The sequence below is a fragment of the Diabrotica undecimpunctata genome, chromosome 2 (genome assembly GCF_040954645.1).
Source record: "Diabrotica undecimpunctata isolate CICGRU chromosome 2, icDiaUnde3, whole genome shotgun sequence".
NCBI classification, from domain to species: Eukaryota; Metazoa; Arthropoda; class Insecta; order Coleoptera; family Chrysomelidae; genus Diabrotica; species Diabrotica undecimpunctata.
The window spans coordinates 20,464,306-20,478,752 of record NC_092804.1 but is presented as its reverse complement, the minus strand read 5'-3'; the positions used below and the strand labels follow the sequence as shown (position 1 = coordinate 20,478,752).

The following is a 14,447-nucleotide window of genomic DNA, read 5'->3' as shown; positions in this document are numbered from 1 at the left end:
GTAGAAATTAAATCAGAAAGACAAAAATCCCTTCAAATTTGAAACGAAAATTGTTTGTGGTGTTTAAATATCATTATATTGTAATAATAATTATTATTGACGATTTTTTTATACCATGCGAGTAGAAACATGTAAGTCTATTATATTTCTATCGTAGAACAACATAATTAAACTAAAATAGAAACTCATCAACACTCTAAAGCCTAGTTCAGACTATGCTATCCTTTTTTTTTCATAGTAACTCTGGCCCCTCTTTACTCTTAATAAAAAAATATTAATTATGAGTCACAAATGAACGAGTAATATGACACAACTTAATTCAGAGTAATGACTTAATTCAATTTTTTGTTTATAGTTTTTAAACAAAGCGTAGTTGGTTTACAACACAAATAATAAAATAAATTCTACACTAAAGTTTAAACTTGGATAATTATTTTTACGTTGTATTATAACTTAAAAATAAAGTAGTGCAGTGGTTTATTATATTCTCTTTCACTAGTTTTCAAAGTGTTTTTCGTTTTATCATGTTTATGTTCTTGGCTTATGTAACATAAAAAACGATAAAAAAAATCTCTTTTAATTTTTATTGTGATATATGTGTATGATGTGTATAGGCATATATAGGGTTGGTTATTCCAAAAGAGTGGCCAACTTAAAGGGTTTTAATTTAAAGTTCTACATCATCTGTCATACGTGATACGTCAAAATATGTATAATATAAACATAATAAACAATCAAAATAGGGGGCTTGTATAATTAAATTATTTTATTTTGTATTTGCATTGATATTGTATTTTGTTTACTTGGTAAAATGGCTTCAAACGTTAATACAAATGAAGAAGACTGCTTCTTCTTTGAATCCGAACATTTAGCTTTAAAAGGCAATAAAGATTATTGCGATGTTCTTAAAACTTTATATATTCTTGTAGCTCAAAGAGAAAGATTAATAAAGGTGAGTTCAAATTACTATTTTTATTAATTAAGGGGTTAAAATTACATGACTCAAAACTTGAAGATATGTGGTAATCTGATTGTATTTCAAGTGACAGAAAAAGTGTGCTTTCCAGTGTGATTGTCCAGTATTACCTAATACCCTAAAATATCATCAAAGTATTAACCATATTGACAAAATTAATTACCCTACTCATTTTATACATATGGGCTCCTGATTTTTGGGGTATTGGTTTAAGTTTTTGTAGTTGGTGATGAATGTGAACATTTCTTTTACTTTTATTGATTTTTCTTCAATTATTCTTTTAAGAATATACTGCTCATTTCATTTATGTTTTTCTTTTGTTAAAAATTCATTCTTATCTTTCACACTATAAACCTTTCATGTTCTAGAGGATTACCTATATAATGACTGAAATATATAAAAGCAGAACAATAAATGTGTGTTGAGATGATGAGCATCCTAAAATGAATTATTGGTTTAACAAAAAAGGATAAAATTAGAATGTATTTATTATAGTAAGTTATAAGTTTAGATGTGCCACCAATTGATTCCAAAGCAGGAGAGCAAATGTTGAAATAATTAGTGCATACAAACTTATGGAGTAATGCAATAAATGAACCAACTCTGCATAGAAATTAAGGCAAAATAAGGATATCTGGAAGTTTTTTATAATTATCTTTGTTTATTTCTAATTTCAATGGTTTACAATATTCATTTAATTTTAGATCTTTTGAAGTATGTTTCAACTGTACACCTGATATTTTTGATACATCTATATATTACATATACATACAATACAATACATACAATTACAATTTTGGACATAGGCCTCCTCTTCCTTCTTCCACGTCTCTCTATTGTAGGCAGTTTGTATCCACTTCGGGCCTACATGTTTCTTCAAGTCATCTGACTATCTCATTTGTGGCCTTCCTCTTTTCTGTTTGTAACTATATGGTCTCCAGTGTATAATCATCTTATTCCATCTGTCATCTTTCTTTCTTATGGTATGTCCAGCGAACTTCCACTTAAGTTTTGCTATCTGTGTTAATACTTCAGTCACTTTTGTTTTGTTGCAGATCCAAGTATTTCTTTTCTTGTCTGATAGCCTGATGTTCAGCATTTACCTTTCTATGGCTCTTTGGGTCTTCATTGTAAAACAGTTTCCATGTTTTCCCTCGTATACAAGTACAAGTTTGAGAACCGTAGGTGAGAACTTTTTGATACATATTTGTTGTAATTTTAGCCCTTTATGATTTAAAATGTATACACTTATAAATTGTATATGAATATGTAAGCATGAAAAATATTTTCTAGGATTATAATCAAGTTGTTGAAGTAAAAAGGCGTGCCTTGGAAGATACTCACGATTTATTTAAGAAATTTGTAAATAAAGAAGATTTAGGTATGCAATTGCCTGATAGGCTGGAGCTAGCAAAGGTAATAGTAAAAATAGTTAGTATGCTGTACCTTTAGATGCTTTTCAAATATAAAACATGCTACAACAGGAACAGTATAAGGTGTTAGCAGTGTTATCTGTAGGCTAATTGATTAGCATGTGTCTAGTACATATAGAACTGGTGCAAAGATATTCTCCTATTGTACACTAAAGAAAATTCGCTTTTGATTCGAAATTTTACACTCAAACTAACACACTTTTAGTCAATGCTATTGGTTAGTTAATCTGACTAATATTCAAGAGAATGCAATGTTATTATTTTCAAGTAAATAGGTATTATCAAGTAGTAATTGTGAGACAAATCATCTCTGATACTTAGTTTACTATAAGTATATTTTACTGTCAAACAAATTTCATACAGTTCCTTGTTTTAAATGTTTTACAACAAAGTGTCTAAATTGATGAACACCTGTTTTCCTAAATAAAAAACTAATCTTTTTGCTAATAGATTCAGCATTATAACACTTTTCACTTTTCTGATGATCATTTTTTTTTAATAATTAGTAATGTTTTTAGCTGCCAGTAATTAAATTTGAAAACTATGATGTAAAACTTCCCCAATCAGAAATAGATCTAATATATTCAGAGACAACTCCAGCTGTTCAAGTAGAAGATGAACTCAAGAAAGCAACAGACAAGTCAAAATATGAAGGCAATAATGTAAGTAACACATGTTTTCAGTAATGAAAAATGAATTGTAATATTTTTTTAGGACTTTTATCATTTAATATTGATTTATTTAATATGCTCTTGTATAGGTCTATACAGCAAATAGCTTAAATTGGCTGTGGTAAGGCAGAACTTGGATTTTATTTAAAATATCTCTAAAAGTATCAACTCTGTGACAAAAATGACATTTTGCAAAAAAAATGTAAAACAAAAAAGCTATAGAAATAATGGTTTGAAAATCTACTTATGAGAAATCAAAAATTCTGTATGTTTCTGACAATTTGAACTAAAATTGGTTTCTGAAATGAATATTTGAAGTTAAACAAAAAAATATGGCCCAAAAATGGGATACTTATTTTTGGTTCTGGATTATCAATTTGCAATATCGCTCCTTCTATAAAAAAGAATTTTTAATTTAGAGAAAAGTTTACAAAATTTTCAAATTTTGCTGGTAAAGCTATTTTTGGAGGTGATCCCAAATTTTTCATATCTAATTTTAAAGAGTTTTCCATTTCTACTTCATTCCAGGGTTTAATGATGTGTTGCCTGTCATCCATCAAACATCAGATATCATTGGTTGAGTAGATATTCAGTTCTTGAGTTACATCTTAATTTCTCTTTCACATTTCTTCTTAGAAATCTCATTTCACTAGCTGTATTCTAGAGTTATCTCTTACGTGATTGGCCATTTTTACATCCATATTTATAAATATATGTCTAAAGAATGTGTTTTTGGAATAGATATGTTTCAGATTCCAACATTATTTTTCTCCTTTTTCATGAATTTGCATTTTTACACATTGGGAATTTTTTTACTATTTCACGATCATATTTTGATAGGAAATTTAATTGTAAACAATTTTACTTTAATCCGTTTTTTTATAAATACAGTACCTGGCCAAATTATTAGGCCAAGCAAGGAAAAACTTACTATGAGGTTATTTCTCTCAGAATTATGAGTGTATTTTAAAAAAATTACTGTTTTGTTCTTTTTTGTGAAAATTAACTCTTAGGTAATTAAACTGTACTAAGAAAGTTAACAAAAAACTTGTATTTTTTAAAAAAGTATAATTTTTACAAAGTAGGTAAGTAGTAGATAAATTTAATATTTTGTATGTCCGCCTTTGGCTGCTAAAAGGGCTTGAACATGTCGAGGCATGCTATCGATACAGGCTTGAATAGTTTCCTGGAGGTCAGGATTATGATTCCACTCATATATGAGCGTTTCAAGTAACTCCTTTTCATTAGTAATGTTTTTTTTTCGCAATCTCCGTTTTCAGTAGTTCCCCCCCCATTCTCAATAGCGTTCATATCAGGCGAGTTGCCTGGCGAGTCAAGAACTTAAATTTTTTTTTTTAATAATTTGAAATACTCTTAGCCTTGTGGCAAGGAGCACTATCGTGCATAAATATGAGTTCCTCTTCTCCAGGAAATCATTCCTGCAGCTCTGGCAAAAGTCTTGTCTCGAGTACTTTCCGGTACTGGTCTTGTCTCATCGTGTTTTCCACCACGTAGAGTACCTTTGCCGGATACCACAGACCAGGCCATGAGTTATGGTGGTTGTTTGATTGTGGGCACAATACAGTCGGGCTTGTATTTTTCGTTGGGACGTCTCTGAACAAACTTCGTTTTTTCTGTCAAAACTTGAAAAACGGATTCGTCCGAGAAGCAGACCTGAAATCAACAAAAATTTTAGAAATGCTCATGTTTTTTAGTTTTTAATATTGATATTCAAGCAAAACAACACAAATATACCTTTTTCCAGTTTTCTACTATCCAGTTTTTGTATTTTTGTGCTCATTCAAAACTTTTCTTTATCATAGCCGGAGTAAGCCTTGGCTTTTGAGCTGGTGTCCTAGCTATCAGTTTGTTTTCGACAAGTCTCTGATGAACTGTTCTTTCTGAAACACAAATTCCTTCATCTCTTATCTCCTGTGTAATCATTCGCAGTGGATTCTTTCTGTTTAGTAGGCAAATATCTCTTATTTTGCGATCAGTCCTAGGAGTAGTCACACAGTCTTCCGCTGTGACCCTCACGCTTTGGATCCAAACTGACACCAGACACAATTTTCTGTTTTATATTCCTCACATAACTTCTTGATACTCCTACTATTGCTGCTATTACATTTTGAGACATTTGTCCAGCTTTTAGGAGTCCAAATACCTGGCCTACTCGTTTTGGTGGCAGATCAGTGTTTTTCCCATCTAAAAATGTCCCTTAATTAAATTAAATTTCCCCCTTAATTATACCAATAACTTCACTGCATACGTTAATAATCTAAAAAATAATAAAAAAAAAGGATAAATCACTCACCTCTGCAATAAAATTTCAGGTCAAACCCGTTTAGAGTTCAAATGTTCATAGACAGTATTTGAGGTTATAAAATGCACACTACTAGTTGACAGGACGCAATGCTGTCTAGAAATGGCGAATAGGGCAGTGTTGCCAACGTTAAAATAGTACAATAATGTTACCATACTATATTAAATGTTGCTATGCGAAAAATCATAACATTCCTGTTGATAAAAATTATTAATTTTAAAAAATGCAAATTTTTAATGCTTGGCGTAATAATTTGGCCAGGTACTGTTTATTACTTTTTAAGATATTCAGGATAAAATGTTAAAAATAGACATCTATGTTTTTTTAATGTAATTTTTGGTGCTAAATTTTTTTCTATTTTTCCTTAAATTTTTTAATTGAAGCTAAAGCTAATCAAAGTTCTAGTTATAACCAACTTTCCGGAGATATTTGCAAAAATCTAAGTTTCGGCTAACTACAACCAAGAGTAAAGAAATCCATTCTACCATGGGAGTGTTTTACTGACATCACTGTTTTGAAGTTTTATCTTTTTAATATGAATTTTATTCTTAGAAAGCAAACGAAATACTTTATTACTGTGCTATTAATCATCATAATTATTCCTTGCACAAAATGTATGTATTTTTTATGCAAAACATCTATTGGTGCATATGTTTGAATATTCTATAAAAATTATTCCTGTATAACTTTCTTTCAGGCTTGGACTTCAGAGGAGCAGAAGAAGTTAGAAGAATTGCTTCTAAAATATCCACCGGAACCAATTGAAAGGAGAAGATTCAAAAAAATAGCCAAAGAATTAGGTACAGTAAAAAATAATACATTTTTTAAAAATAGATAATTAATTATCTTTTGGTATTGGTGCAGGTGCTCAGTGTATATCTGTTTAAATATTTTTGGTTTCAAAAAATTTTAATGTCTGACAGGAGTGACAGGCTAGATAAGACATGTGTTACAGTTTTTAGACACTGTTGTTTACTGGCAATAATATTTTTAGTAATGATTGATTATTTAAAGTAATTGTTATTTCAGAAATTTTCTTCATCAGTAGCTGACTATAAGTTCTTATATTATCTTGTAGGGACTAGATCTCCTGCTCAAGTCGCCAGTAGAATTCAGAAATATTTTTTGAAACTGTATCAAGCTGGTTTACCCATTCCAGGGAGATTGCCGAAATCTGTTGATAAACTCAAGGTAAGTGGATGCTGTATTAATACAGTTACCTTTAGTAAAATATACTTCTTCTTCTTCTTCTCGTGCCACTCCTAGCGGAGATTGGAAATCATCATGGCCACTGCGACTTTGTTAGCAGCGCACCTAAAAAGTTCAATCGAACTACACCCGAACCATTCACGTAGATTACGAAGCCACGATATTTTTCTTCTTCCCACATTTCTTTTGCCCTTAATTTTGCCCTGCATGATATTTCTTAAAAGTTCGTACTTTTCACCTCTCACAATGTGCCCCAAGTATTCCATCTTTCTAGTTTTTATCTCATTTAGAATTTCGCATCTTTTGTCTAAAGTTTGGAGTACTTGCGTGTTAGTGACGCGGTCCATCCATGATATTCTGAGAATGCGCCTATAGCACCACATCTCGAAAGCTTCAATGTTTTTTGTGGTCAACTGTTTTAGTGTCCAAGCCTCTACTCCATACAACAGGGTAGAAAAGACATAACACCGCAGCATTCGTATTCGTAACTTTATATTGATATCACGATTGCAAAAGAGTTTGCGCATTCTATTAAAGACTGATCTAGCGATTTCTATTCTACATCTAATCTCTTTTGTTTGATCAGTATCGTCTGTGATCCAAGCACCTAGATATTTATAACAGGACACACGCTCAATCGTTGTATTGTCTATTACAAGATTAGCTCTGATGTTCTTTGATTTCATGATTACCATAAATTTAGTTTTTTTCAAATTAATTTTCAAGCCGTAACTGTTACAGTATATATTGAGACTTTGAACGAGATGTTGTAGTTCTACTAGCGTTCCCGTTAGGAGAACCGTATCGTCAGCATACCTTATATTGTTGATCGTCTCACCATTTATTATCAGACCAAGATCTTCTTCTTCGAGTGCTTGTTCACAAATAGCTTCACTATACAGATTAAATAAAAGTGGCGACAAGATGCATCCCTGCCGGACTCCTCGACGGATTTGAATTTCTTCTGTTAGCCTACCCTCAACCTTCACATTTTCTGTTTGATTCCAATATAGGTTGCATATAATTCGAATATCTCGGCTGTCTATATTTTTCTTTATTAGAATTTGTCTTAGTGGTTCATGTTGTACTTTGTCAAAGGCCTTTTTGAAATCAATAAAGCAGGTGTAAATTTCTTGGTTCATGTCTAAGCATCTCTGTGAGAGAACGTTCATTGCAAACAGAGCCTCCCTTGTACCCAGCCCTTTGCTGAATCCCCTCTGAGTGTTACTGATGTCTACGTCTAATTTCCTATAGATCCTATTATGGATTATTTTCAGGAACAATTTTAGAGCATGACTCATCAAAGCTATCGTACGATATTCGCTGCATTCCCTTGTATTTGCCTTTTTTGGCAGTAGTATAAAGGTCGAACGGAGCCATTCCCTAGGTATTATTCCAGTTCTATATATTGTGTTAAATAGATCTAGGAGTATTTTAATAGATTCATCGTCCATAAGTTTGAGCAGTTCTACGGGAATTTCATCAGGACCGGCGGCCTTACCACTTTTCGCTTGTTTGATTGCATAATCTATTTCTTCTCTGATTATATCAGGCCCTGTATCATCTGTATATTCGTTTGAGATTTCTTGTCTATCTTTGTCATCAAAAAGTTGTGATATGTATTCTGTCCATCGATTCATTTTTTGTTGTAAATCTGTTATGAGTAAACCATCTGTATCTTTGATCTGTCCTGTCTGTGTTGTTCTTCTCCTTCCTGTCATTTCTTTAATCTTTTTGTGTACATTAAAAAAGTCATATTTTCGCTCCAGTTGTTCCAACTCCTGGCATTGCTCACTTAGCCATCTTTCTCTAGCTCCTCTTATTTTCTTTTTTATCAGTTTATCTGTTTCTTTGTATCTTATCGGATTATTTGTTTTGTGTACCCTTCTTTCACACATCAACTGTAGTATTTCCTCATTCATCCATTCTTTATGTTTCCTTTCTTTCGGTGTTAAATTTTCTCTCCCTGCCAGCATTACGGCATGTTTAATATTCTCCCATTTTTGGGACTATTGTTGTCTCCCACTATTGTTTTCTCTTTTATATGTTGTTCACTCAGTCTTCTCACGTCAATTTGTTTCTGTATGTGTTTTTGAAGGATCTTTAGTTTTATTCTTAATGTGACTACTACAGGATTGTGATCCGAGCCTATATCTGCTCCTGGGTAGGTTTTAGCTGAGAGTATAGAGTTGCGGAATCTTTGTCTAACAAGGACAAAGTCAATTTGATTTCTGACTACTCTACCTTTGGTGTCACTCGGAGATTTCCATGTGTACAGTCGTATGTTAGGTAACTTGAAAAGAGTGTTAGCAACTACTAACTCCTCCGCTTGACAAAATTGTACCATACGGTCTCCTCGTTCGTTTCGTTCTCCTAATCCATAGTCACCCACGTAACCGTCCACACATCCATGTCCAATTTTGGCATTAAAATCGCCCATTACTACTGTAGTGTGATGTTTCTTCATTGATTTTAGAATTTGTTCCAGATCGTAGTAGAAACTTTCAATTTCATCATCATCTTTATCAGCCGTAGGAGCATATACTTGTATAATATTTATAATTTGTTTATTTGACTGAAGTTGTAGTGCCATTATTCTATCAGAGAAGGGAGTAAACTTGTTACACAGTTACTGATTTTCTTTGATACCAAGACAGCGACACCGTAACGATGAGTTGAACTGATGGTGCCTGTTCCACTATTGTTCGTGTATTTTCCTGATCCTGGCCACTGTACATCACTTATACCTAGGACATCAATTTTAAGGTTTTCCATTTCAAGGGCTACATTAGTTAATTTACCTGCTGCAAAGAGGCTTCTTACATTCCACGTCGCTATTCTTAACACCTTAAGGTGATTGACATTACTTACACAGGGATTTCGCTGGTTCACGACCTGAGAGGCCCTATGGTCTGTCTGTTGGTTTCCTCTCCTGCCGGATCTTGGGTTCCGAGGTCCATGATCAGTAACATGAGTGATTGATGTGACATTTGCCATCATGATTATACTAGGGAATCTTAAAGATCATTAATACAGTGGTTTCCCGTTGCCTTCTGTATCCTTACGCCGTTGACCATTCCTTGATTCATCCGCCTTCGAGACAGATTTCTCTGTCTCAGGACAAAAGAGTGCCCTACCACTTACCCACTCTTCTGCCCGAAGCCGTTGGTAGATAAGCGGGGGATTGCTTATACCGGCAATCGCTCGGTGGAATTGTCGCCATATCTGGCTACCCTCACTTAGTTTAGCCTGCAGACCAATGCAGTTGCCCGGGGTGTGGCACGTGGAGCCATAAGTGAGAGTTAGTTGTCTTATGAGGACCAGTTATCAAGAACCATCTCCCGTCTATGACGCTCGATGTGGTCGTTCCGATAAAAGGTGCTACCTCTATAACACAACTTTACACCACTCTAAAATATACTGTGACATAGAAATTCGAGCACCCATTTTCCTCTAAGATTTCAACTATATCAGTTTAGGTTTTCATTTTTTTTTTAATTTACCAACCACTAAAAACTTTAACTTTCAAATTTAGCAACAATCAAAACCTAGCGGTGTGCGGTTCTTGGTTGTTTGTTTTTAAGTCCAATAATTGCCTCTCCAAACATTTAGCAACCAGTGGTTCTGGGATGTAATTCGAAATAGGTGTGTAGGAAATGTCGATTCGTCAGATAATAAAATTTTTTCCAAAACATTTTCGTTTCAGCTAACATTTTTTTCCAATGTGTTTCATTATACAATTTTTTAAAAGTGGTCACACTTTATATTGTATTACTAGATCTCAAAGATATTAAATTATTTAAAAATGACGCTAGACTAGAAAAACTTTGACATGTCATTTACATTTTTTAGACCTATAAAATCTATACATCTATATAATATATACAAACTCCTTATATTTTTAATATATTCAAAAATGGTTTAATACACAGGATGTTCCATTTAAAAACAACTTTGGTTCATTCTATTGTTCTGACAGACCCTGTATAATAATTTTAAATTATAGACTTCTTTGATATAGATTAACTTTGTTGTAAACATTTTTTATGTACATCATAGTTTAGCTGTAACAAAAGAAAACCGGAGGTTTGGCACACCCTGTATAAATTAAGAATTAAAAAAACAGAGCATACTTTTAGTGCGCTCAATACGAATCTGAGCTCCAAATTGCTTAATTGGCTCTGGTTTCTGAAATATCCTAACCTACAAGTGCAAAAATAGCTGTTTTTGGCCATTTTTGAGGTTACATTTACCCGGCTTGCTGTACTCATAGATATATAATAGAAAGAGACTGAGACGTGCGACAAAGAAAACTGATGCAAAGCAGTCCTTGCATTTTCCCGCAATGAACCGGTTTTTTTTTGACCACGTGACCTAAATGATCAATGGGAAGGTCACGTGGTCGATAAACCCGGCCCATTAGAAAAAGATGCAGACACTGCTTTGTGTCAGGGACTGAAAGGGATGGTGTCTAGGGGTTGGTTGAGTTTAAGGTGTGCAGGTTTGAAATTGTTGTATTTTGAGTTCTCAAGTTTGTTGGAATAAGGTTTTATTTGGGATTTCTGAATTTAGCTTTTCTAAAATACTATATAATCATTAGTTTGTAGGGTTTTTAAAACGTTATAGAAGAGAATTTAAAATGTTCGTCAGCGAAAAAAGAAGATACCTGAGTAAACTCAATGTCATTTAAAAGATTAAGACTTATACTTTAAGGTGGTTATAACAGTTTCTAGGAGAACAATTATATTACGATGCTACATAACCTCAAAAACGACCAAAAACCGCTATGTTTCCACTTTTAAGTTAGAATCTCAGAAAATAGAGCCAATTTGACAATTTGAAGCACAGATTAGGATTCAGTGCACAAAAAACCTTCTGAAAAGTGTATTCTGATCTCTGGGTCTGAATATTGGCCAAATTTTGTCAGCATGTGTTATACATAACATGTTTGCCAACATCTCAAACAAATGTCACTCTTTCTTCGACTTCCGTCTTTATTTACTTTATCTAACTTTCGTATTTTTCCATATTCTATTCCAGAAATCGTTCTTGCACAAACACCAACGCCATAACTACTATTTATATAAACCATCGACTTTCTTTCCCAAATTTAACCCTCCTGTTATCATGGACGAGATGGAAGATATACCAGGTCCCAGCTCCAGTCACCACCCTGCAGAAGAATCTGCGACATCATCGAATTGTTTAGTGGAAACGGAGTACCTTAATGGTAATAATATGATGGGCAAAGGTAAAGCGGAAATTCAGGTACAGTTGCTGAAGAAAGTCAAAGAAATAAAGCTTCAAGAAAGGGCGTACGAGAATAGTTTCCAACATATTGAGTATAAGGTAAATATTATGTATACAAATTATTTTCTGGCGCATTTCTATATTAATTACTTATTACCACTTTTGTCAGACCAGACCTGGTCGCCTTTTCGATTTAATGTCAGTATTTTCCGCTTTTGGTTAAATTTCCGTTAAATTTCACACTAGTTTCTTAAAGCCACAAAACAGTCATAATCATCTTGCCTACCACTAATTTTAAATTGTTTGTGGGCCTGTTTTTTACATATAATTAGGTTACGCAGCTCTGACGAGAACCAAGAGGGGAAGGTAGAGGTTTTATATTTATTTAACACTTATATATAACTTAAACAATACTTTCCCGAATCGAGTTATCAGTGCAATAGGCGATATTAAGTGACCTGTGCGATCTTCAGATCTTACACCCATGGACTACTTTTTTTGGGACATTTAAAAAGCAACATCTACGATCATCCCGAAGCTAGAGCCCAAAATTTGGATGAATTAAAAAACCGAATAAGAGAAGTCTCCAATTTTATTACAGCAGAAACTCTTACATCAGTCAGCAGAAGTTTTTATGACAGATTAGGATACTATTCAGACCTAAAAGGTCAAATATTAGAATCATTTCTATAGAACATAAAGAATTATTTCTTATTTTATTAGGAATTATTTTTTATTTTCAATAAGAGTATATTTTTTGTTTTATCTTTTTAAAAAAATGCGCTTTTCTTTTTTAATTCAATCACAAAAAATTTTTCACATTATTAAAAACCGATAGAAATGCACCGCCTTATCATGGTCAGTGTATTTTTATCAAGTTATGTTATAAGAAATGAACCGGATATACGTAAGGAAAACAAAACTTGACGGATGGAGATGCATATCCCTTGCGTTAAGTGATACTAAATGGTTTTTGCTTTCTCGTTTTCTGTCGAGGAGTCATAAGGCTAAGGTGTCGGAGGGGATCGGAGAATTACAAGTACCTTGTACGAGGCAATGTTGCCGATTTTAGCACTTTATGTAGTTTGCAATATCTAATCCAAAACTTAACGTACTGTATATCAAATACAATTAAAGTTTTTACTTGATTGTAAGTTTTTTACACACCTTACACACCAAGTAAATAAGTAATATGCTTTATTGTCACTGAAAATTCTAAAAATCATAGAATAACCTGTGTAACACTTTTTTGTTGTTTTAGTGCGATTATTGTTCTGCTGAACCGATTATTGGTAGCCGCTGGTCGTGTCTAGTGTGCCCCAAACTCACAAACTTCTGTACAGATTGCTTCGTGTCTCAAATGTATGCGAACAATTGCCATCCTCTGACGCATCCAATGGTTATATATCGCGATGCCGAAAATTATTGTCTATCCCACGGTGATGACATATCTTCTATGGGAAACGGCAAGTCGAAAGACGTAGATAGTGATAACGAAGACACCACTGACAGCTTCGAGTCCATGAATCGAGCGATAAAGGAAGAAAACGAGGAAGGTTTAGGAACCGACGAGGAGAGCAGGAGTAATTTTGACAGTGATATGAATTAAAATTAAGTTGTTAAGTTTTATTATAAAAAATTAAATAAAAGGCATATTTATTATAAATATATTGTATCAAAGTTTTAATCCGATTCCGGAGGCACAACGCAAAAAAGAAGTTGAACCCATTTGGTAATTTTATCTGGAAAAAACGATATTTTTAATAAATAAGTAAGTCTAACAATAAAACACTGAAAACCCTTGTTTTTAACACTTTTACAAAATATATTACAATTTATATTCACTACAGCTGTTTCGGCAGAATGTCCTTCTCAAGTGATCTATTTTTGCTATCTGTTTACCCTTTATAGTCATCAGCTTAATAATTTGAGGAGGAGAGAACTTTTTTCTTAAATTGGTAATTCAGAATTATATCTGTATTTTTTAATTTGATAATTTCCATAGATTCTAATAAAGATAGCTAAAGGCCTTTATTTTGGATGTGAAGAATTTTACATTCGTCATTAAAATAATGATTATGTGCGTATGTAGAATCTCTTTTTCTGTTATTTAAAGTCCTTTTATGTTCTGCTATACGTTTGGTCATAGTTCTACTCGTTTGACCTATGTATGTTTTTGGGCAGACGCCACATTTAAGTTTGTATACACCACTGTGTAACTGCTTTTTCTTTTGGCTGTTGTTATTCCTTTATTCCTGAAAACTGGTGTTATTTCTTTCTTTTTCATGTGTTTGGCTATTTTTGTTGATATCTTGCCTGTATATCTAAGGTGGAAATACTAATTTAGGGCTTTCTTATGCAGTTTTTGTTTTAAAATTTTGTTTATTGTTTGTTTGTTTGTTGTACCCATTGTTAAATAATAAGTAAATTGTCAACGAGGAGTCAAGTCGAGGAATTGTCAAGTTAAAATTAAAGAGAGTGGCGAAAGTTATCAAAATAGATTTGTACAGGTTTTGGAAAAAGAACATAATTACAACAAAAGATGCATATTGGAGATGATTCACATAAAAAAAGATCAAAATTCT

The 14,447-nt window shown here is 33.0% G+C and overlaps 2 protein-coding genes and 1 long non-coding RNA gene across 7 annotated transcripts in view; 1 reads left to right on the top strand and 2 right to left on the bottom strand.

Annotated features, from left to right (window-relative positions):
* The first annotated feature begins 13 nt into the window (after positions 1 to 13).
* On the top strand, positions 14 to 13,528 carry Atac1 (Ada2a-containing complex component 1). Of its 2 annotated transcripts, none has more exons than XM_072522456.1 (7): positions 14 to 131; positions 2,270 to 2,392; positions 2,928 to 3,071; positions 6,101 to 6,203; positions 6,482 to 6,594; positions 11,653 to 11,961; positions 13,124 to 13,528. In XM_072522456.1, the coding sequence occupies exons 2-7, from the start codon at positions 2,360 to 2,362 to the stop codon at positions 13,469 to 13,471; spliced, it is 1,050 nt and encodes a 349-aa protein (XP_072378557.1). In that variant the 5' UTR covers positions 14 to 131; positions 2,270 to 2,359; the 3' UTR covers positions 13,472 to 13,528. The 2 variants fall into 2 exon arrangements, with proteins under 2 accessions (XP_072378557.1, XP_072378556.1); XM_072522455.1 differs by lacking the exon at positions 14 to 131 and adding an exon at positions 316 to 952.
* LOC140434300 (uncharacterized) lies at positions 4,178 to 5,437 on the bottom strand. The gene is made up of 3 exons (XR_011950039.1): positions 5,395 to 5,437; positions 4,836 to 5,285; positions 4,178 to 4,754 (listed from the first exon to the last, which is right to left on the bottom strand). It is a non-coding gene; the product is annotated as an uncharacterized lncRNA (long non-coding RNA).
* The window catches only part of LOC140434297 (b(0,+)-type amino acid transporter 1-like), a 39,910-nt gene continuing 38,930 nt past the window's right edge, over positions 13,468 to 14,447 (bottom strand). For all 4 annotated transcript variants that reach the window (XM_072522452.1, XM_072522454.1, XM_072522451.1 and 1 more), the window contains exon 10: positions 13,468 to 13,604. In XM_072522452.1, the coding sequence (XP_072378553.1) occupies positions 13,546 to 13,604 (59 nt within the window). In that variant the 3' untranslated portion in view covers positions 13,468 to 13,545. The remainder of the gene's footprint in view (positions 13,605 to 14,447) is intronic.

Coding starts and splice junctions, on each gene's coding strand:
- Atac1 (XM_072522455.1), top strand. CDS start 812: ATGGCTTCAAACGTTAATACAAATGAAGAAGACTGCTTCTTCTTTGAA. Junction 6,595..11,652: donor AATCTGTTGATAAACTCAAG/GTAAGTGGATGC, acceptor ATTCTATTCCAG/AAATCGTTCTTGCACAAACA. Junction 11,962..13,123: donor TCCAACATATTGAGTATAAG/GTAAATATTATG, acceptor TTGTTGTTTTAG/TGCGATTATTGTTCTGCTGA.